The 23,777-nt window shown below is 41.0% G+C and overlaps 1 protein-coding gene across 1 annotated transcript in view; it reads right to left on the bottom strand.

The window, feature by feature from the left end:
* Positions 1-9,256: 9,256 nt before the first annotated feature.
* LOC145413271 (DE-cadherin-like) overlaps positions 9,257-23,777 on the bottom strand; it is a 121,925-nt gene continuing 107,404 nt past the window's right edge. The window contains exons 32-36 of the mRNA XM_080283000.1: positions 17,277-17,357; positions 12,537-12,658; positions 11,563-11,656; positions 9,938-10,158; positions 9,257-9,400 (exon numbers count right to left, since the gene is read on the bottom strand). Coding sequence (XP_080139126.1) covers positions 9,257-9,400; positions 9,938-10,158; positions 11,563-11,656; positions 12,537-12,658; positions 17,277-17,357 — 662 coding nt within the window. The remainder of the gene's footprint in view (positions 9,401-9,937; positions 10,159-11,562; positions 11,657-12,536; positions 12,659-17,276; positions 17,358-23,777) is intronic.

Here is a 23,777-nt window from a genome sequence, read left to right as displayed (position 1 = left end):
GTTAGTTTCAGAATCTAATAGGTTTGGGAGTCTGTTAGTTTCAGGAGCTTTTAGTTCTAGGAGTCAATTAGATTTGAGATTTGCTAGTTTCAGGAGTCAATTAGTTTCAAAGTCTATTGGTTTCAGGATCTGTTAGTTTCTAGATCTATTAGTTTCAAGATCTATTAGTTTCGAGATCTATTAGTTTCAAGATCTATTAGTCAGGATCTATCAGTTTCAGATTCTATAAGTTTCAGAATCTATTAATATCGGGACTTTATTAACTTTAGGAGTATATTAGCTTCAAGATGTTAGTTTCAGAATCTATTAGTTTTAGGATCTATTAGTTTTAGAATCCATTAGTTTTATAATCTATTAGTTTTAGAAGCTATCAGTTTTAGAATCTATTATTTTAGAATCTGTTAGTTTTAGAATCTATTAATTTCAAGAGTCTAATGTATGTTAGTTTCAGTTGTCAGTTTCAGGATCTATTACTGTCGGGAGTCTATTAATTTCAGGATCCATTAATCTCTGCAGCATTAGTTTTAAAAAGCTATTGGTTTCAGTATGTTAGTTTCAGGAGATTCAAGAGACTATGCATATAAGCTTCAGTAGACCATTAAGCCTATAAGTTTCGAAAGAGCATATGTGCGTTTCAGAAGAGTGTATGTGACTTCCAGAAAAGAGTATGTGTTTCGGAAGTGTATGTTTCAGAAGAGAGTATGCGAGTTTCAGGAGAGTATATGTGAGAGTCAGGAGAGTATATATGAGTTTCAGAAGAGCATATGTGAGTTTCAGAAGTGTATGTGAGCTTCAGGAGAGTATGTGTGAGTTTCAAAAGAGTATATGTGAGTTTCAGAAGAGCATATGTGAGTTTCAGAAACGTATGTGAGTTTCAGAAGTGTATGTGAGCTTCAGAAGTGTGAGTTTCAGAAGAGTGTATGTGAGTTTCAATAGAGTATATGTGCGTTTTAGATGAGTATATCCGAGTTTCAGAAGATCTTATGTGAGTTTCAGAAGAGTATGTGAGTTTCCGAAGAGTACATATAAGTTTCAGACAGGAAGGATCAATAAAATTCAACCAAACAACCAGGACTGCATCATCTGTTTATAAAAAGCAATTGTATTTTCATGTTATTTACAAACAAACTCAATCAAGAATGACCCATCAACAAAGGGAATGCTTATGTTTACACCATACAAACAGCTCCACTACACGTTAAAAAAAAAAAAAAAATACAAGACCAAAACATCTCAACTACGTCAATGGAAAAAAAATAATAACAGCCTACGTCACTGTCTTTCGGTCAAATCAAGGTCCTATAACAAATATTTGGTCTTCTATAGCGAATAATTGGTCTCCTATAACAAATATTTGGTAATCAAGCTGCATTCTCTATCATTCCTATAATAATCGCCCCTTTGAGCACAAACTCTATAAGGCTTTGTATAATCCTGATATAAAAATGATATAGTACACTCGTGAGGGATTGTATTAGGGGCAGCATAGGAGACTCCGCAGCACCTCTTCCTTAGCGATTTATTTTGTCTATTATTAACATTCTATTGCGTGGTATTCAGGTTCCTTTAACACTGAAATAGTTTCCATCAATACAAGAGATGAGGTCTGAACTGCAGAATAAATCGCTAAGAAAATGGCGTCACGAATTCCCCAAAGCCACTCTTAATACGACCCTTAGATGTTGTTCACCCCCTAATTCGAACCCAGGCGGGAAGAAAAACGCAGCCAGGGTTTCAAAAGGCTGCTTGGTCCATTCCAGGTGGCATGAGAGCTTCGTGACACACTTCTCCTAGTGACTTAGTATGCATAATAAAGCTTGATATTCTGTTGTATGTTATTTATTTTTAGTGTCATGTTCTCTTCGTTAGATACAAGAGGATGCAAAAGACGTAATATGTGAAGAACTTGTTGAAGAAGGGCCTACGAATCCTTTTATGCCACCCAGTTACTCGTCCAGAAAAAAAAAAAAAAATGAACTGCTTCAGCAGCAGCAGCAGTAGTAGCAGTAGTAGTAGTAGTAGCAGTAGTAGTAGCAGTCGTTGTTGTTGTCCTGGGTTCATCTGGACATGAACCCAGTACACTGCAGGCTGAGGATTCCCTTCTTCTGCAGACTACCATCCTCCTCAAATGGAGGTGGATGGGGAGGGTTCAAGGGCATTTGTATAACCAGGCAGCTCCACCGCCCAGTCATATAGCATATAGGTGCCACCACTGGAAGGCGCCCCTCTACAGCACTTTCGATCGGAGTGACGCCCTGATAACGATTTTCTTATCTGTCTGGGATTGGGTAGAGGGTGAGCACAGTATTTCCTTTCACGATTGTACAGTTACTACATTCAGTAAAAAAAGTCGACAGTGCTTCCTCTCCCGCTGCCTTCCCTGCTTCTACCCCACCAGCCCGAGGACGTCCGCTGTCTTCTCTCCAGCTCCTGACGATTTTATGCAACTTGGGATACGATTTTCGAAGTGGTATTGGATATGGGCTTCTCTACAGGCCATCTACAGACCATTTTTGTCAGGTCTGGGGAGATTTTTCGAGTGTGATGGGTCTTTCGAGTGTGATGGGTCTGAGATAACTAACTTCAACCCCTTCACTTCCAAGGGTATGTTCATTTTTTTTTTTTTTTTAAGAACATGACAAAAAAGTTCTCAGTAAAACTGTTATTCTCTACATTCCGAAGATATTTTCCTCCTCCCTCTCCTTCTCTTTCTTCTTCTTCCTCCTCCTCCTTCTCCTCTTCTTCTACTTCTCTTCTAGTTTATCCTTGTCATCTACACTCAAAAAAGTCTCTCCTAAGCTGAATAAAATCGTCTGGCAGAGGAAAGAATAACAAAAGAGGTCCTTGCAGGGAAGTTGCTAAAGCCTCCACCAGATGCCCTCACAATCACCGGGTCAAGGAAGGCGATGATATGGATTAAAACCTGATTAGGATTAGGGGCCGTAGGACAGGTGGCACGGGAGGCTTCGTAACGTCTTTTCCTAGGCGATTTATTTTGCATACTACACCTTGATATTTACGTGTGTTATATATCTTTTATTTTTTTTATTTTTTTATTTTTTTAATCGCTGAGGAAAAGGTGTTACGAAATCTCCAGACCCAAAATGCCATCTGTCCGGTTCGAGCAGGTGGAGCAACAGACAGGAATGTTCTAAAAATATATAAATAAAAGATAGATAAATATGAAAGTACCCTGGAAATGTGTGAGTCTAGGGGCTACCTGTGAGCTTTGTGTTGGAATATGAAAGTGGAGAATTATAGTCAAATTATTAAATATATAATTCTATAATAATAATAATAATAATAATAATAATAATAACCATCCTGATTTTTTCCATACCTTAGGATGGAGTGAAGTAAAATATAATAATAATAATAATAATAATAATAATAATAACAACCATTTTTCCATGCCTTAGGATGGGGTAACGTAAAATACAATACCAGTAATAATAATAATAATAATAATAATAATAATAATAATAATAATACCTAAATACTTAACAAAATCCTAGAATCACATAATCCACATGCCCGACGTATAAAATCACAAAAATTAAAATACGCCCCACATAAAAACACGAAAAAAACAAAAAAAAAAAGACATTCATTTTACCACAGTCACCCCCTCCCTTCAGTCCAGTGACACGTTTTTCATTAAAATCTTGTTACCTTCAGACAATTTTATTCAGCTTTTTTTTTTTTTTTTTTTTTCAAAGTTGAAGGGTTTAGATATATTGTTAATCTTTTCCTAACTAGAGATAAATGAAATCACTGAATGAAACTGTCTAAGATAGCTTCAAAAAATAAAAAAAAGAAAAAAAAAGAAAAAGAAAATGTCACAGGGCATAGGAAGGGGGTCCTCGTCCTTACCACAAATTACATTATAAATTACATGCAATCACAAACACTTTGGCCTCGGAAAAAAGGACTACGAACTACCTTAAGTGTGGTAATGGCTTAAAAAAACTGACCTTATTCACCCTAACATGGTATAAAAAACTGTACACTCACGGTAAAAAGTTCGTTCCTACTCACATAACCCCGGCTACAGACGCATGGGTTCGGAACTGCTTCGGTCCGTCGTTTTAGAGATTTTGATAACAGATCTTCCTCAGCGATTTATTCCTCATATTACACCTTAGTATTCTCTTTAATTTTGTTGGTGTATGATAGGTCGATACTAAAAAGATGTTAATAAAATGCAAGAGAATTTTAAGGTGTAATAAGCTAAATAAATCGCCTGGAATCGAAACTGTACTCTATCCACATTCAGAGGTGCTGGTGAGAACGCCTTCATGTGGTGGCACCGAGATAACCAGATGGCTCAATTGTCTGGCTATACATCAATGTCCCCCAGCTACGTTGCTATCCCCTAAAGGAAAGTTGATGAATTGCAGGAAAAGGGTAACTGAAGCCTGCAGTCCACGGGGTTCACATTTCAAGATCCTGGGGCCACAACAACGACCACCACCCACATTCTGAAGAAGGTCCAAGTAGGGTGAAAGCTGCTCTATATTCTCAATTAAGACTTCAGAATGTAGGAGTACTGCAATCCTTCCACCTGAACAGTTCACAAGCTGTTTGCATCTAGAAGTGGATTAGGGATTTGGATTTTTAAACTTATGGTTGCATGTCACTGAGCGAATTTTCTTTTCCTTCTTATTCATTTTATTTACTTATTTACTAATTTTTATTTATATGTTTGCTTTCCTTCTCAGATACATTTAATTGCAAGACACGAAACTGGATTTCCTTTTTCATTTTCTCATTTATTTGTGTGTTTATATGCTCTCCTTCTCACACATTTAGTTCACAACATGCTCGATACAGGGTTCATTTGGGGTTAATTCCGAACCTCGATGCTTATAGCCAGGTAGATATGAGCATGGACGAATTGTTGACCGTGATTGTGCCACTATAATATACTGTTTATATATATTTATCAATCACAAACGTAAGCTTATCTCTCCTGTATGTCTTGCGTACATGTTGAATCACACACTCACCTTAGCTTATAGAGTGAAAGGCCACCACGAAAATGAATACAACGCCTCCCAACACTTAAATAAAAACACAAATGGTTTATAAGGAACGATGGAGTTAACATAAAGGAAAAACGAAAAATGATTTAAAAAAAAAAACGGGGGGAAAAAAGGAAAAATTATCATGACTCACTTTTTTTGTTTTTGGTAACCCGTCGATCTATTTACCTAGCCTGGCCAAAGCGAGTACTGAGGAAAAATGAGTGATGATTTTTCGAATTATTTTTCCCACGTGCTTCAAAGTAAATACATTTGACTCTACACAAGCACAGCTCTGCCTACATTGCTTGAAACACTGTCTGTATCACCGCAACTTAGCGAAATACTAATAAAGATGGTGTTAATTCTTGAGGAGTCATACAACTTGCTGTCTCGAAAAGCATCACTAATTTTCACTCGGTTTCGTTCGCCAAGCGCTTAGTTTTTAGAAGTAATGGATCAACTTAGAGATTACCCGACTAGCTTACTGGCTCGCTGGCAGGCCCTTCTCGTATGGCAGTGAGTCTACACTTACCCAGGAAACTAACTATCAATTATAACAGTATATCCTTCAATCTGGACAACGAAGGCATCTTGTCGAGAATAAACACTAGTGTATACTTAATAAAAAATCGCACCAAAATACACACACAGCCAAGATAGGAAAATTCAGCACGTGGATAAATGGCTACAGAATGATAACAGTTGAAGATGATCATAGTTTTCTCACACAACAACTTAGCTGAGCCCAGAGAGAAGAAAACTCGTCTCAAAATGCATATTCCCGCGAGAGACACTTGAGATCAGAATGTGACCATTTTCTCTAAAGACCCAGGGAGAGAACAGTTCCCCATTTTCTTTGGTTCCTAGTTTCTGTATTTTTAAGCTGGACTGCAAGAAATAATCACAGCTCAACTGGCTTACGAGAGCTTGATTACAAATACAGTCTCGAATAGAATAAATCATCTTGGTACTATGGATGCAGCAGCGTATATTCTTCAGGCTAAATCCAAACGCTTTTTTATTCACATAAAGAAAATTTCGAGGATTACCAAGCTTGCTGCAGACGGTTTTCTACTCATTGAGTACTAGAATTTCCCTCAGCTAAAGCTCGTCTTATGGCAGCCTGAAAAAGAAGACTTTGATGCGTCCATGAAAAACGAAAGGGTTAATCACTCAGGAATGGGTCAGCTCAAAGTTTCGACTCATATAGGTTTAAAGTTTCGACTCAAAATTATGTATGAATTAAAAAAGAAAAAAAATAGTAATAATGTATGATTGTGTTTGTGATTTCCTTACTTAAGTATATTTAAGTTGAACACAGTTTGAGGCTCAGAAATTTTACACATACACACAAACACACATACACCCACCGGTAGTACACTTTGCACAATTTTAATAGTTACGTATATGTATAATCATCCATGCTTTACTTCGTTATATATAAAATTGTAAGAATAGGTGATGATTCCCGAGAGAGAGGAAAATCGCACTGTCATAATCTAAAACCCTCCAGCGCCTCGACCAATCCTTTATCTTATTCTTGCTACTCCCAGACGATTTTTAAGCTGGGTCCTGTTGTAGGCGGCATAGGAAGATTCGTAGCAAGTACTCCTTTGCGATTCATTTAGCATATTACGCCTTAACGTTAAAACCCATGTGTGTTGTTTATATCGCTTAAATATTGACATACTTTGCATCAGTAACACAAGAGAGGATATCAAGGCGTACTATGCAGAATAAATCGCCAAGGAGGAGGGGTTAAGACATCTCCTAAGCCAGTTAGAATACGACCTTTGGATACTCCGTTTACCCCTTCATTACAAGGTCTTTCTTGAGGTGAACAAAATCGTCTGACGGTAGAAAAAATAAAATAAAAACGGGATCGTACCGAAGGGGTTAACACCGAAATTTTGGGTGGTCTAGCGAAAAGCATAGCGCTTTTTTCCAACCTATTTTTTTCAGTCATTTTTTTTCCAGCTTCAGCATTAAGGGGTATAATAATCAGACACTGAAATTTTGGAGGGCCTAACGAAAAGCATCAGCATTTTTTTCAACCTATTTATTTTTTCAGCCATTTTTCAATTATTTTTTCAGCATTTTTTTTCATCAGCCATTTTCAGCATAAAGGCGTGTAATAATCAGACGCTTAATCGTCCCTACACCCATCCAACACACTACCACGAATGTACGCACACACCGAGACACCCTATGACCTATACGTAAACACACACATCCTCACAAGACAATCAGCTTTGGAGAGTCTCACTTTTTGCCTTAATATTCAGTACAGAAAATAATGTTGCTCAGTTGTGGAGAGACTGTATGCGATTTTAGAATGAACGAGATCTTGGGGGAGTCTTTACTTTTGTCTTGAAGTTTTAATAAAGTATATGATGTTCATTTGTGGAGAAGCCGTGTGTTGTTGACTACTAACAGAGTGAGCTAGGAGGAGTATCAGTGTTTCCTTGCGCTTAATAATAATAATAATAATAATAATAATAATAATAAACATTAGTATGGAGAGACCTGACTCGTTTTTCGGGAAGTCACCTTGTATCAACACCTTGTAGTGAAGTGGTGTATGGGAGAAGCCTGAGATAGAGTGATAAGGAAGATGTTATTTTTTAAAGGCGATTTCACAGTTTTCAGCTCTGATTTTTTTCCTCTTCCCTTTCTTTCCAAGTTGGTTGAAGCGACTAGAATGATGTGGTGATAAAGCACAGGGAGGGAGGATAATTTTTTTCCCTTTCCTCTCAGTGCAATGACGTCTTTCCTACTCATTCCTGCCACTACTCGTACAGAAAAGGTTAATTGTGCCTGCCAAATTTTACTCTTTTTGACACCTCTAATTTGGTGACTTGTTCTTGTATTTATTTCTTGGTATTTTCAGATAACTTTACTCTGCGTATGACCCTTGCCGAACTAGAGAAATCAGATCTAATCTTCATTATCTCCTCCACTTCTTTAGATCATTTCTATGTTGAATAAAACGGTCAGGTAATGAAAAGGTAGTACTAAAACTCACGTCATTGGATTGAAAGGGTTAATTGCCAAGTCCTTCTTCCTCTGACTTAACTGACCGCCTTGCTGATTTACTGACTGTTGCTTGTCTGTCTGTCTGTGTAGAATACGGTTTACTGAATGTTTTGTCCTCGGAGAACATCCCATCACTACTGAACGTCCTCCCAATTTCCTCCTACTGCTGATTGGCATATTTATTCTGCTGATTCTAATGCCCTGAACTATACTTACGTTACTGATTGTCGTATCCTTCCACGCGTGATTGTCCTCCCCAGACTGAGTGACATGACCTTTAATTAGGGATGGCCATGTCTCGAATATTTTTCCGTAACCTTTCGCTCCCAAATATCATCACATAATAGATTTTCAAGTCCTCTCATTCCTGAACGTCCTTCCACGACTGTTTATCATTCTCTCTCATAACTGATTTTCATGTTTTGTTACTGAATTATCGTGTCTTGAATGATCTTAGCAACTATAATCTCGTTAGTGATTATTGTGTCGTCCCTCAAATAACTGCCATGTCCTCTCTCGTAAAAATCCATCCACAAGATACATCGTTTCCTAAATATTTTCCCGCGAACGACTCCCTTATTCTTCCACAACCAAATCTCCTCCCAGAATAAGGTTTTACAGTCTCAGATTATTATTGTACAGCTAATTCCAAGTCCTTGCACTATCAATATTCGTGTCCAGATTAATTATCGTCTCCAAAATTATCCTCCCTCAACCAGTTTTCGTTTTCTCTCTGTTGCAATTATCCGTGTCAGGAATAATTACCCTCCCTGCACGAAATATCCTCTTGTTATTGACTGCCACGTTCTTCCACAACCAGTTTTTCATGTGGTCTTGTTGCTGAAAGTCATCTCAAATTTCTTTAGTCTCAACTGAAAATTTTCGTGCCATGAATAATTATACTCCTTTTTTTTTTTTCTTTGCAGGAAAATGATCCTCCCACAAGTTTTTTTTTTTTTCCGCTATTTTCTCAACTACATAATTTCGTGTCATGAATAATTTTCCTCCCTCTAGCTGATGGTTTTTTCGTGTCGTCTCATTGCTGAAAAAAGTAAATTCTCCCAGTTATTTTTCGTGCTCTCCCAATAACATATTTTCGTGTCATGAATAATTTTCCACCCTCTGGCTGCTGTTTTTTTTTTTTTTCTTTTTTTTCCGTGTCCTTCCCCTCGTTCCTACTGCTGAGGCTCACGTTAGCACCAAGACTCCTCGCCTTCCTCCACCTCGCTGTACTCAGACACGGGTTTGAAGGTGGTTGCTGAGGGCCCCTTCTGTTCCCCAAGTAAGGAGGGGTCCAGCTGGGGCAACTCTGGACCGGGACCTGGACCGAGTTCCACCTGGGAAAGAAGAAGAAGAAAACGGCTTGGGATTAACACCTGCCGACTGTATAAGGGCCAGTTTTTCTAGGTGCAAATCTTTCCTTATAATACGACCTGGAGTAGTCGATGTTAAACCCAGGTCCCCAATTATAGTGATAGTTGAGGACGAATAAGGGGGCTGGGGATAGATCAGGGGTGACTGCGCAGGGGTGGTTGAAGTGGGAGATAATAGCTCAGTTATTTTCTCAATTCTGGGCCCACAACACTGGATAAAGAAGAAACTGATCTGAGGCTAAGTGTGCAGGGGTGGTGAAGATGGTGGTTCATTTTTTTCCAAGTCACAACCTTCCCCTAGCATACGACCCTTAATACTGGAAAATAATAAACATACCTGAAATGACTGAATGTGGGTAATTATATTTCATTTTTTTTTTCTGAATCCCAACCTTCTACAGAATGACTCGCTAGGTAGGTGATGGTGATTCAGGTTTATTTTCCAGGAGACAGTCTTATCCTAGAACACGAATAACAACATTGGAAGAAGAGGAAACCGACCTGAGGAGACTGTGAAGAGGTGGTGGTGGAGGTGGGCGATCGTGGTTCCCTGACTGGAGGCGGTAAGGAGGCCCGTTTCCTCTGTTTTGGGATGTTGGGGAACTCGTACTCGCTCTCCGTCTCCTCGTCCGATCCGCGCTTGTAGATCTCGTTGAGCTTCTCGAAACGCGGTCCCCAGTCGTTCTTGTAGTCGAAGGTGGCGTCGCTGTCTGTGGAGCCGTCTGAGGGGGTCACCAGGTCAAGAGAGGTCACTCACTGGTGTCCTTATAATACCTGATCTTACCTTGCCTTACACTTCTTTGCTTTGCCTTACTATTCCTTACCTTATCTTTCTTGACCTTACCTTACCTTCCCTTCCCTTCTCTTCCCTTACCTGATCTTACCTTACCATTCTTGACCTGACCTTATCTTACCTCGCCTTATCCTACCTTACCTTACTTTCCCTGCCTTGAGGTAAGGTTGAGGGAAATTACACTTCAGAAATCTCAGGACTAACTGGAGTAGTTTTAATCTCCCTGTACCTTACCTTCACTACAATTACAGTAATTACCTCTACTAAGATTCCGAAAAGTATGATCTTTGCCTACCGTACCGTCTCTTTAACTACAGCACAACTACTCTACTGTAACTACTACTGACCTTTCTAAATAATATCTTTAATGAGGCCTTTGTCTCCCTCATAACCACTAAAACTACTGTTAATATTTTTGTGATTTCCGAGTATCTGAGTATTCTCTTTCTTTTACTGGAGATATTAGCACTGGACTCATTACTTTTATAACACACTAGACTTTACTACAGCTAATGATTGTTTTTTTCTACTCCTGGAGATGTTGAAATTGGACTTACTGCTACAATCTTATAACTAAAGATCCACAGCTTGATTAATAATAACTGTTTTACTTCTGCCAATGACACTTTTACTTTCCCAGAGAAGTAATAATTATTCTACTCTTACTCCTACAACCTCTTTCAGTTAAATAATAATTCTACTCTTACTCCTACTACCTCTTTAAGTTAGTACAAAATACGTCTATACTCCCACCAATGGAAGATGTTACTGCTAGTTCAACAAAGATTCAATTCCCTCCCACTACACACCACCCTTCTTCATATCATCCCCAACCTTGCCTCCCATTCTCAATCTCCCACGTCACCTTCCGTCCCACTAACTTCCTGCCACATCACCCTCCCTCATATACTGTAATACTCACTTCATTTTCAATATCCTCCCCTTTCCATCCTACAAAACATCTCCCATACACGCTTCCCTACCTTGTCCTTTCATTTTCAGTCTTCTCCTTTTCCTTCCATCCTAATAATATCCTTCCACACCACCTTCCTTCATATAACCTCACTTCAGTATCCTTCTCACAGCAACACACCACACACCTCCACTGCGAACTTCCTTACCTTGCCCCTCATTCGCGGCCTCCTTCTTCTCCCCCTTCTCCTCCTCCTTCTCCCTCTTCTCCTCCTCCTCCTTTCCTTCTCACAAACTTCCTTCATATACACCCTCTCCATTTTCATTTTCCCTCCGTCCCACGACACATCCCTCTTGCATACACTCTCCCACCTTGTCACTCCCTCTTTCTCGGTCTCCCTCTCCTCCTCCTCCTCCTTACCTGAGTCGATGGAGGACAGTGAAGCAACTGACATCTCATCGCCCTCATAGCAGTAGTGACGGACATCATCGAAGTCAGTTGGGTCCTTGTCAACCTGGGAAATAAAGCGAGTGTAGGTGAGTATTTTGACTTCACTTACTCGCTCACTCACTCATTCACTCACTCACTCGCTCACTCACTTACTCATTTTTTTCACTTCCTTACTCGGTCACTTACACATTCACCAATTTTTACACTCACTCCTTCATTGACTTCCGATCTCATTCACTTCTTTGCTCAATCATTCATTCACATACGTACTCATTCATTCACAGACTCATTCATTTCATTTACTCATTCTTTCATTTGTTCAATAATTCAGTTACTCGCTCATGCATACGTCTCCCCTCCTCTCTCTCTCTCTCTCTCTCTCTCTCTCACCCTCTCTCTCTCATGAATTCTCTTTGCTTACTTAGCCCTTCCTTACCTCGCTCAAAAATTCTGGCTCACTCACTCTCACACCTCTCTTGCATTTAATCCATTCATTCACTCTCTCTTACTCACTCACTCACTCACTCACTCACCTCGTCCTTACTCACTGTATCTTTCGCCCCATCCTTATTCACTCGCTTCCACTCTCATTCACTCACTCACTCACTTCATCATTACTCAGTATCCGTTTATTTATTTACTATTTCTTCTGGTTCCATTCCCCCTCCTCACTCCCCAACTCAATCTCTCACTGACTCACTATACTCCCTGCTTCACCATATTCACTGACTCACTACACTCACTCACTTTCCCTTAATACTCACTCCCTGACTCACCATACTCGCTCCCTGACTCACCATACTCGCTCCCTGACCCACCATACTCGCTCCCTGACCCACCATACTCACTCCCCGACTCACCATACTCACTCCCTGACTCACCATACTCACTCCCTGACTCACCATACTCATTCCCTGACTCACCATACTCACTCCCTGACTCACCTTCTTGATATTGTCGTTGATGAAGTCGCCTATACTCAGGTCTTCACTCATAGGAGCCAGTGGTGCCTTCCTCTTTTGCCTCTCGTCCTCCTCTACACCCACTCTCGGCCCATCGTCCACTCCTGGGGGCGAATGGGGACGAAAATGGGTGGTTAAGTTAGCCTACATTAGGCTAGGTTAGGCTGAGCCGGGTTGGGTTGGGCTGGGGTGGTTTGAGCTAATTTGGTTTGGGTTGGGTTGGGTTGGGTTGGATTGGGTTGTGAAAGGTAGGGTAAGATTAGTTATGATAAGAGAAGGAAATGTAACGTATGCCAAGGCCAGGTTAGGTCTGTTTATATGATAGGTTAAGTCAGGTTAGGAGGAATGGGAGATACAAACCAGGACAAAGATGGATGTCTACGTTATGTCATGTTAGGTTAGGTGATAGCAGTGGAAGTGAGTTGTCTGAGAGGAGCCTGTGGAGTCATATGGAGAGACAGACTGACAAATGAGGATGTGAAGGGGCGTTGTGGTGTGGATGTGGATGTGATAGGAAGCATTTGGAGAAACACATTGGTTTGGTCATGTGGAGAGGATGGAGAGTGAGAGACTGACGAGGAGAGTGTATGTGAGTGAGGTGGAGGGGGAGAGAGGGAGGGGAAGGCTAACGATGAGATGGAGGGATGGAGTGGAGAGGTATATGAGAGAGGGGGGTGTGAATTGGGAGCAGGGCAGTGAATTGGCGGGGGACAGGGTGACGTGGAGGCGATTTGTTTGTTGCCACCCCATATAAGGGATTAAGGCGTCTGGCAATAGATAGATAGATAGGTTAGGTTAGGTTAGGTTAGGTTAGGCTAGGGTAGGTTAGGTGAAGTAGGGTGGGAACAAATGGAGACAAGCTGGGTCGTTGCGAGGAATATGGAAGTGTGAATTAAGGGAGGCGAGAGGCAAGGAGAGAGGTAAGAGAAGGAAAAAGTGAGGGAAGGAGAGGGGGAAAGGAAAGGAGAAAGGCAGAGGAAAGAAAGGGGTGGGGGAAGGAAATGAATGAGGGGTGAGGAGGGAGAAGCATAAGAGATGAACATGTGTGATGGAGCTAGATTAAGAGTGAAGAGGATTGAAGAGGTGAAGATATTTTTGTTTAGGAAAGAATAGGAAATGGTTATGAGAGAAAGATGGAGAGGAGTGAAAGTCAGAGAGAAAGATGTAAAAAAAACAAGAGGTGAAGAAGCTGACAAGAGAGGAAGAGAGAAAAAGGCAAGGAGAGAAAATGAGTGAGAAAGGGAGTGAGAAAGGAATGGGTGAAAGGTGATGCGTGACGAAAGTGAGAAGTGACGAAGAAACGAAGTAACAATGAGCATGAAAATGATAGGAGGAAGAAAGAAAGAGAAGAGAGAGAGAGAAAAGAGAGACAGAGAAGACAGGGAAAACAGAGACAGAGAAGGAAGATAGAAAAGAAAGATAGGGAAGAAAGCGAAAAGAAAAACTGAGAAAGCGGAAGGAAGAAGAGAAAGAGTTACGACCAAAACACAGGGGTGAAAAAACGGGAGTTGCATGTAAAGTAGGAAAACTGAGGCGGTTAAATACAAGGCAAGAAGATTTTACTGCGAAGGAATTATGAGTTAAGAGAGAGTGAGGGAGGATGAAGTATGGGGTGTAATGATAAGAGGTGTGATGGAAGAGGAAGGTGGTGAGAGGTGAGGAATGGAAGGGGAAGAGTAAAGGGGGGAAATGGGAAATGGAGAGAGGTAAGAGCACCATGAGTGAGGGGAGAGGCATGAGAGTAGCATTTGAAGAGAAAAAAAAATGGGGAATAAGAATAAGCGATAGAAATGGAAAGAGGGATGGAGGAGGACGAGTGAAGGGAAAAACTGGGAATGAGGAGAGGTGAAGAGGAAAAAAAAAATAGAAAACAGGAAGACATGAAGGGAATGGCATAAGTGGTGACATGTGAAGTTGTGTGGCATGTAGGAGGGCTGCTGGGCTTCAGGGAATGAAATATCAAGTCTATTGTCCGAGTCAGAAACAAAGATAAAAAATAGTCTTCTAGTCGTCTGGTAGAATCTTAGAAACAAGTTAATACGATTCTCAGTAATAGTGTAATCCAGTTAGCAGAGAGACACAGACACACAGACAAGACTCATAAAAAGACAGCCAAGGGGTAAAAACAGAGAAAAAGTGAGTAAAATGGGATAAAGAATGAGAGAGAGAGAGAGAGAGAGAGAGAGAGAGAATCAATATGTAGTAATGGTGATAGCGTGACTCGTGTGCTGTGTGTTATGTCCAAGCATACGGTGATAAAAACTATACTGTCATTCATTCCTTTCTCCTGTCACCTTTACTAGTCTGGCGTGTTTGCTTACTTTATTCTTGCTACCTAGAGGCGATTTTATTCAGCTCTTGATGGAGGGAAAGGAAGGGGGATTGGGGAGGGGGATTAGGAGAAGGATTGGAAGAGGGAGGATAAGGAGAAACGGTAATGGGAGAAATGAGAAAGAGAATAGAAGGGAGGAGAAGCGAGAAGGATCTTAATAGGAGAAAGAGAGAGAGAGAGAGAGAGAGAGAGAGAGAGAGAGAGAGAGAGAGAGAGAAATTCACAAAATATATGGAAAAAAGAACAAAATCTACCCTCAATCTACGCCTCTACTCCTCGTCTACTCTCTACAGGGATGGCCCGAGATATCAGCTACATTTCCGAAGGTCGCCCGACAAGAGTAGAAATTGAAAGTTGGAGTCAATTTTGTGTCTGAAAATAGAACGCGATAAAGTAGAATGGATCTGAGCTGTGAGGAGGTGTGTGTGTGTGTGTGTGTGTGTGTGTGTGTGTGTGAGAGAGAGAGAGAGAGAGAGAGAGAGAGAGAGGAAGGAGACGCGCGAAGAAATAATAGAGAAGACAAGAGAGACAAGATAATATTTGTGAGAGAAATGTGATAACGCGTACAAAGCAAGAGACAAGTGTCGAGTTACAGAAGAAATAAAAAAAAAGAGAGCAAAGAAGAAACATGACAGTGAGTCGTAAAAAAAGGAGAGAAAAAGAAAAAAGAGAAAAAAGAAGAGAAAAAAAAAAGAAGAGGAGAAAAAGGAGACTGTTAAACTCACGGAACTAATACCTTCGTTCCCCAAGCACTAATTAACACTCTCAGGCTCCTATGACTCACTCTCAGCTGATTAAAATCGTCTGGCGTTAGGTGGAATAGAATACCAGGGCTGTCCCGACCATGAGAGGAATTAAAGGTATCAATATTGACACTCTTAGCCTCCTATGATTTACTCCTCTATTACCCTATGCCCTTTCCCCTGCAGAAAACAATTATTTGAAGGATGTGAGAATAATAATAATAATAATAATAATAATAATAATAATAATAATAATAATAACAATAATAATAATAATAATAACAATAATAATAAGATAGCATCACATCTAAATTGTTCCAAAACAGAATTCACACTATAAAATAACCATGCATTTAAATACTATAAAAAGAGCCTTGTTGGTGCAAAAGAAAGCGAAAGTAAAAATAATAACTAACAGATAAGCAATATAGCAGCCAAATAAAATAAAGGTAAAGGAATGAACGGTAAAGCAAATCCAAGCTCCAGTAAAGTACCCTGCACAACACACGTCAAAGCTAAGATAGACAGGGATGCAAACAGATAAAGATAGAAAGAGATAGAGAGAGACAGCCAGCCAGCCAGACAGACAGAAGGACAGGCAGAAAAATGAAATAGGCAGAATGGTGGAACTCACATCGAAACAATTTTTTTTTTCCCCTTTAATCCCGGTAAAAGCAGACACGCCTATCAGATTAGCTCCTTTACTACGACAGGTCTCCTTTAGTCTCTCTGGTCCGATAACTTATTTATCTATTTATTATTCATGCTGTTTGCAGACGATTTTCTTCAGGTTTAGGGGACCATTTACCAGCATCAGAAGCAAATGTAAGCTATGTCCGGCCAGTCCAGTTATATCTACAGTATCTATATATCTGTTTTCTATTCATATATCCTAAGCTGAATAAAGTCCTCTGTAAATAGCATGAATAAACGAACGAACGATTGGGCGTAGGATTATAACCACAGACACACGAACGCAGCCACAGCCACACGAAAGCAAAATTGGACGAACACAGTCACACAAAAGCAAAGACTGAACGAACGATGAAGCTAAGGATTGTAAAGTTAGCCACACAAAATCAGAAACACGAATAAATGTCAAACGAACGATTAGGCAAAGGTCTGTAACGATATCCCCACGAAAGAAAAAAGATTGCAACGATACCCACATGATCGCAGAAATAGCCACACGAAAGCAAAGTTGAACGAACAATAAAGCGAAAGATTGTAACGATAGCCACACTCTTGATGGAACAATACCTGCATCGAAAAAAATTAAGAAAACTTGACCAAAATCCCACACCTCAGGCTCAGTTAATCACCATCTTGTCACTGGAAACACTCATTATTTTTCATTACCATAAACTAGTGACATAGTCGTAATTTTCCCAGGAAATACTAGGCCTATCATCAACGTTATCATCAACACACTATCACCATCAGTGTGATGATGATGATGATGATGATGATAATGATGAGTTCTTTATTAATCGAAATGAAACGAGCGACGCAACTGCCACGGCCATGATGATGATGATAACGACGACGATGATGATGATGATGATTTTAGTGATCACATAAGCTTACTTAGCATAAAGTTTGAGATCTGAGTCACGTTTTCTTCTCTCGATGCAAGGCTCTACTTACGAAGAGTGGAGGGAGTCGAGTCTCCCTGGAAGGCGTCATGCATTACGGGGTTAGTATAGGAATGTCCCCCATCCATTGTATCTGGAGACGAGAAACACGCCACACCATTACCACCCTGCCTCTACGGGGTCTGTCATCTAAACTACCCTTCGGCACCCATACAGATATCCATTTTCTCTTTGCCTACGACCTCCAGCCCAATATTGACAGCATTACAAGTTGCCATCTCACCAAGTTGCCATAACTCCAAGCTGCCATTTCACCTTTACAGCCCATCGACACCCACTTGCATATACTCTTTCAGATACTTTTCACCTTGTCTACGACCCCCATCCAGGCTTAATTATGCCCCAGATTACCTGCATAAGATTATTACCAATTTGTCATCAGGAAGACTCATCTATACTATCCACCAAAACCCAAACACAGATATCCCTTCTAACTGCTTACGACCTCCAGCGAATCTTAATTATGCCTCCAAATTACCAGCATTGCAGTATTACCAAGCTGCCATCAAGGACTCTCATCTATACTACCCATCAATATCCACACACACACATAGCGTTTTATTCTTGCCTATGACCTCCATCCACTTTTTACTATACATCAACATTACACTGCTGCCAAATGGGGGATTTTCTTCTACATTAAGCACCAGCATACACACAAAAACCCTTTCTTTATGTCTACGACCTCCATCCTCTAAAACGCAAGATTCATCCTCCTTCAAACCAACACCACACAGACGCTACAAACCAACACCAAACAGATACATTTCTCTTTGCCTACGAATACCTCCACACTAGCTCCACATACATAACATTCCTCTTGTTTACGACCTCCCACAGTAATGCCACACGGATAGTTTACATCCTACCTATGATCCCCAGCCTTTACTACAAACTATTAAGCATATTCACTGGCCTCACATTTCAGACGAACCTTGAGTTACGACAACAACAACAGCAAAAACAACAGCAGCAACAACAACAACTACTACTACTACTACTACTATTGCTTCCATACAGTCACGAATATCAATGAAGTCTGAAACTGTCTGTCTTCCTCTTTGCCCCTGTGCGATTTTCCTTTTAATATTACGACCGTCTAAGCCTGAGACCCCTACTCCTTATCTAAAATACACGTTAGCTTTACAGAAAAAATCCTTTCTATACAATTTTTACTCCAACTTGGTCTGAAACTGTCATCTTGAGTTGTAACACCATAATAACACCAGAATATGATGCTAGACACAAAGAATTGCTGTGCAATGGATGAAGAACAGTGGCATTATCTTATTCTGCCACTGACCTACATGAAATAAGCTGTAAAAGGGCAAAAGTCTGGCCCAGGTTAAGCTGGAAATAGTCTGGTGAAATCTGTTGCCTGAGAGAGATAAGTCAATCTTGTGAAGGAAAATTGTACGGGACGACAAGGAAGTCATTTGTCTGTGGCGACCCCCTCCAACACGGGGGCGTCTGGCTATAGATAAAAAAATATATATAAAAAAAGAAAAATTTCAATGATAGCAGCCCTTCATCTCTAAATCTGGCATACGTATAAGGAATAATTTCTGAAACACGCAACTCTAGAACTGTCGTCCTCTGTCTGCATTTCCATCTGCCTATGACCTCCAGTCTTTTAAACACAATGTGTCCAGGCATCTCGAAATGAACGGATCTTGGGTCTCTCTCTCTCTCTCTCTCCCTCTCTCCTGAAGGGAACAATCTTGCGGACTTGTAGCCTTTGGTTCCTTCCTCGCATAACTGAAGGGAACAATCTTGCTGACGTGTAGCCTTTGGTTCCTTCCTCGCATACAAAAAAGCACACAAACACAAAATTCCGACACGCATCAAACGGACTAACAAATTACTGGGCCACTCATCAAACGGGCTGGGAATTTATTGGCAAATATATCAAACAGGCAAAGGCTCAGTGGAAATCACATCACCATGGTTTTTATTTTTGCAATCCTACGACGATATTTTATTTATTTATTTATTCATTTATTAATCTGTCCGTCAGTTTCTTCCTTCCTTCCTTTCTCTCTCTCTCTCTCTCTCTCTCTCTCTCTCTCTCTCTCTCTCTCCTCCTTTCATTTCCTTGCTGCTACTGACTATTTTATTCAAATAACATCCTGAAAATTTTTTTTTTTAATGCTAAATCTCTTAGCTGAATATTATCGTCTGCAGATACCACGAATATATATATATATATATATATATATATATATATACAGCGTAAATAAAAGGCTAAAAATTACAGGGATGTGGTTCTAATAGGCTTTAAATATACGTAGTCCTGAAAAGTTTGAGCACACTTCTACGCGCCAGGAGAAGCAGTTATAAAGCCTCTCATGTAACTTTCACCATTCACAATTCTCCTTACAAGTAAATTATTATCAGACTATTTTTAGCTCGGTCCTATTGTATTTTTTTTTTAGTGTCAATATTCTCACTAGTCTGGCGGTGTAACATTCTGAAGCAGTATCAGTGAAAGCAGTATAAATATACAGCTTATATGCAACTTAAGCTCGAGGAACTTAGTGAATATGGGACCAGGAAGTAGTGAGGATGGAGTGAGGGGGAGCCACGATACCCTGGGGAAGCGTGGAGAAAAGTTTCCTGTAGAAGGCCGTCGGCTTCCATTAACACCACTACATTAGTTTCCTAAATTCTACGTCCCCTCAGGTTCAAATTAGCGTTCAGGAAGATACAGGTCGATCTTCCACGTCACTCTACTTATTAAATTATCTCAACCACTTAAACAGTGAGTTATATATAAACAGTGAGGTATACATAGATACTCGACATTGCTTTACCTCCACAATCATCGACCAATAAATCAGTCAGAAAGATATATATAATTCCACGCATTCTATATTCACAATCAACCATCAACAAATTGAACAATAAAATATGTATAGAAAATCCACGGCACTTATACTTTCACAATTATCAATCAACCAATCAACCACCCACGTACATATATATACATACTACACGTTGCTCTACTTCCACAATCAACAACCAACCAATTTGTAAGATATGCACAGACAAAGGGGAGAAGAGGGATTAGATTTTAATAACTGAAAGGGGTTTTAAAGGCAGATAATCAGTTTCTTCTAAGTCCCAATTTTCTCCTAGAACGCGGCCCACAATAAGTTGTCTTACATCCAGATCCCTAAGAGGAACACAAAACCCAGTCTACCATCCTAACCAGCCCGAAAATCAACCTCTGCTTTTCCCAGCTGCGAGCCGAATGTGTTAATCAGTACACCACCGACTAGAAGCTTGTATTCCTAAAAGAGAGCGAGAGCGAGAGAGAAAGAGAGAGAGAGAGAGAGACTGTGTGTGTGTGTAATTCACCGGGTCGGTTAGGATCACTTGATGGTCGTGATCGTCAGCTTTTACCCTCCCGGAAGGGAGCTGAGAGCTCATATAGTCCGATCTAAGGGCAAGGCTGTGACCTTCACACACGCACACACCCGTCCCCTTGCTCAAGGGGGACAGTAACCACCCACTTCGTCAGTGAAACTTTTCGCAACCTGAGCGAGGCGCGAACTCCCGTCCACCAGTTGGCAAGCGGGAACGTTACCACTGCACCAGCGAGCGGTGTTGTGTGTGTGTGTGTGTGTGTGTGTGTGTGTGTGTGTGTGTGTGTGTGTGTGTGTGAGTGAGTAGGCTGGCTGCGAAAAAGTGGGGCCAAACGAATGGAAAAATAAATTACTGCTAAAATGAATTGGTTTGAAGGGAAATGAGTTCAGGTTTTACGTCAGTCTGGTGTCACTGTGGGACTGAAAATACTGAAACTACTTAGTGCTTTACTGACACACCCAGGCACAATGAGGGTGTGTGTGTTTGAGGACGAGTCTGTGTGTATTTGAGGACGAGTGCGTGGATAAGGACGAGCGTGTGTGTGTGTGTGTGTGTGTGTGTGTGTGTGTGTGTGTGTGTGTGTGTGTGTGTGTGTGTGTGTGTGTGTGTGTGTGTGTGTGTGTGTGTGTGTGTGTGTGTGTGTGTGTGTGTGTGTGTGTGTGTGTGTGTGTGTGTGTGTGTGTGTGTGTGTGTGTGTGTGTGTGTGTGTGTGTGTGTGTGTGTGTGTGTGTGTGTGTGTGTGTGTGTGTGTGTGTGTGTGTGTGTGTGTGTGTGTGTGTGTGTGTGTGTGTGTGTGTGTGTGTGTGTGTGTGTGTGTGTGTGTGTGTGTGTGTGTGTGTGTGTGTGTGTGTGTGTGTGTGTGTGTGTGTGTGTGTGTGTGTGTGTGTGTGTGTGTGTGTGTGTGTGTGTGTGTGTGTGTGTGTGTGTGTGTGTGTGTGTGTGTGTGTGTGTGTGTGTGTGTGTGTGTGTGTGTGTGTGTGTGTGTGTGTGTGTGTGTGTGTGTGTGTGTGTGTGTGTGTGTGTGTGTGTGTGTGTGTGTGTGTGTGTGGGTGTGTGTGTGTGTGTGTGTGTGTGTGTGTGTGTGTGTGTGTGTGTGTGTGTGTGTGTGTGTGTGTGTGTGTGTGTGTGTGTGTGTGTGTGTGTGTGTGTGTGTGTGTGTGTGTGTGTGTGTGTTTGAGAATAGCTGTTTTTGAAAAGTTCTGAGCATGCGAGACTATATGAGCGTAAACTGTGAGAAATTGGGTTACACTATGTGAAAATCCAAATGAGCAGGTGGTGGTGGTGGTGGTGGTGGTGGTGGTCCGAGGCAGAATGAGAGTGTGTGTTTGGGGGCGAGAGCGCCTGTTCGTGTAGTGTTGCCGTTGAGAGACAATGAGTGTAATTTGTGCGAAACTGAGTTACATGACGCAAAAAATCCGAGTAGAGATGGTGGTGGTGGAGTGGACAGGGCAGTGTGCTTTTAACTTTTCTGGTTGCGGGTTCTACTTCTGCTACGGTACGGGGTTCTGATCATCACTACGTTCACTGTTCTTTCATAAAATTATCCTCCCAAGCGACACACAGTAAAGGTACCCCCACTAATACAGTATAAACACCAGGTCTAAATAGTATAATCCGAGAGTAACACAACACAGATGGTGGGTATTAATGTCCAAATGCCAGGTGACGAGTGAGGGCTGCTGAGGACCAGTTTTCTGTTTGTGTCTCGTAGCCTTGGGAATGGGCTTCGTAGTCCATTTTTTTTCACAGTCAGCTGCATAAAATGACAATCTTTGAGACTTAAAAACACAAGTAAGCGACCGAGTGAGTGACAGAACGAATGAGGGAAAGGAGAAATAAAATGGAAATTGAAAGCATGAATTAAATATGAACTGTGAGTACTAATGAATTCAGGCCCAGACAGTGAGAGGACATGCTAAGTGTGGTGTGCTCCTGTGTCTGAATGAGTGAGTCTGAGCTACCATTGTTACAGGTGAGGGTACGAATGAGTACGAGTGGGTTTATGCTTGGTGTAATGAGTGAGTGAGTGAGTGAGAGTGAGAGGTGGGGTAAGTTCAATGACGCGGTGCATATTGTGGCATACAAAACGAGTAGGCCTACAAATGACTGCATGCGTGATAGACTAAGTGTATGGAAATAGGTCGCGTGAATGCGTGTGTGAGTGCGAGGCCGGGGTACCTGTGGCGTGGCGTGAGAGTCTCTCCTCTTGCCTCCTGACAGCCAGGGAAAAGAATTGCCGTCCTACCAGTTCTTTGTGGTCGACAGAAGAGGGTGTCATGGCGTCAGTCAGAGGTTGTCACTTGCACATTTTATTTCAAAATCATATGTCAAATATCGAAACAGAGCTTAGCAAGTAAAATACAATACCAGTCAATGGTAGTCAGCATTCACATAATATTTCCAGTTTCACTATCTGAGTCACACATGAAAATAAAGCTGACCTGATAAAGCACAACACCAGTCTCAAATTCCCCAGGCATATACCGTTCGTTGTGCCAAAGAAATTAAATATTTTTCGAGAGGCTCTATTAAATCAACCCGTGCAAAACGTAAGTAAATTAGATACTAAGATGAAGTGTAACTGTTACGAAACACTTAAAAACTTAAAGTTATTCTTGAATGGTGTGCTTCTGGGCACCCAGTGATGCACAAATGCGAGTGAGCAGAGGGGTATATCGGACAGCTACGGCAGGGAAGAACAATTTGCGCCATAATATTCACAACGTCATTGCACTCACTGGCGACGGATATGCCAAAAGAAGAAATGAGTCATACATAAAGGCACAGCATGTGCTGTAGCTTTGCCGAGTGTGAGTCAGATATTACTGCATGAATGTATTTGAGTACAAACTCTGTAGAGATCCGGTTGGTGGTAACACAGTCAAAACGTGGCATACAGGTCAAATTTCTATTGTCTGCGCACCTGAATGGCTTTCGCAGTTTTTATAACTGATTAAGAACTCAAGATACACTGTTCCCACCTGTGGCTCCACCCAATCTCTTGGACTTCCAGTTATACAGACATGAAATTCACTGACATCATGATGTGCCTGCCACCCTGGGCAGTAGCTGTCAATCACGGCCTACGTTCACTCGTATGTCATGCATCGGTGGGGTGCAAAAA

This window comes from Coenobita brevimanus, chromosome 95, assembly GCF_032717465.1.
Source record: "Coenobita brevimanus isolate Jiangsu-jjx chromosome 95, ASM3271746v2, whole genome shotgun sequence".
Taxonomy (NCBI): Eukaryota; Metazoa; Arthropoda; class Malacostraca; order Decapoda; family Coenobitidae; genus Coenobita; species Coenobita brevimanus.
This window is presented reverse-complemented; position numbering and strand designations above follow the sequence as displayed.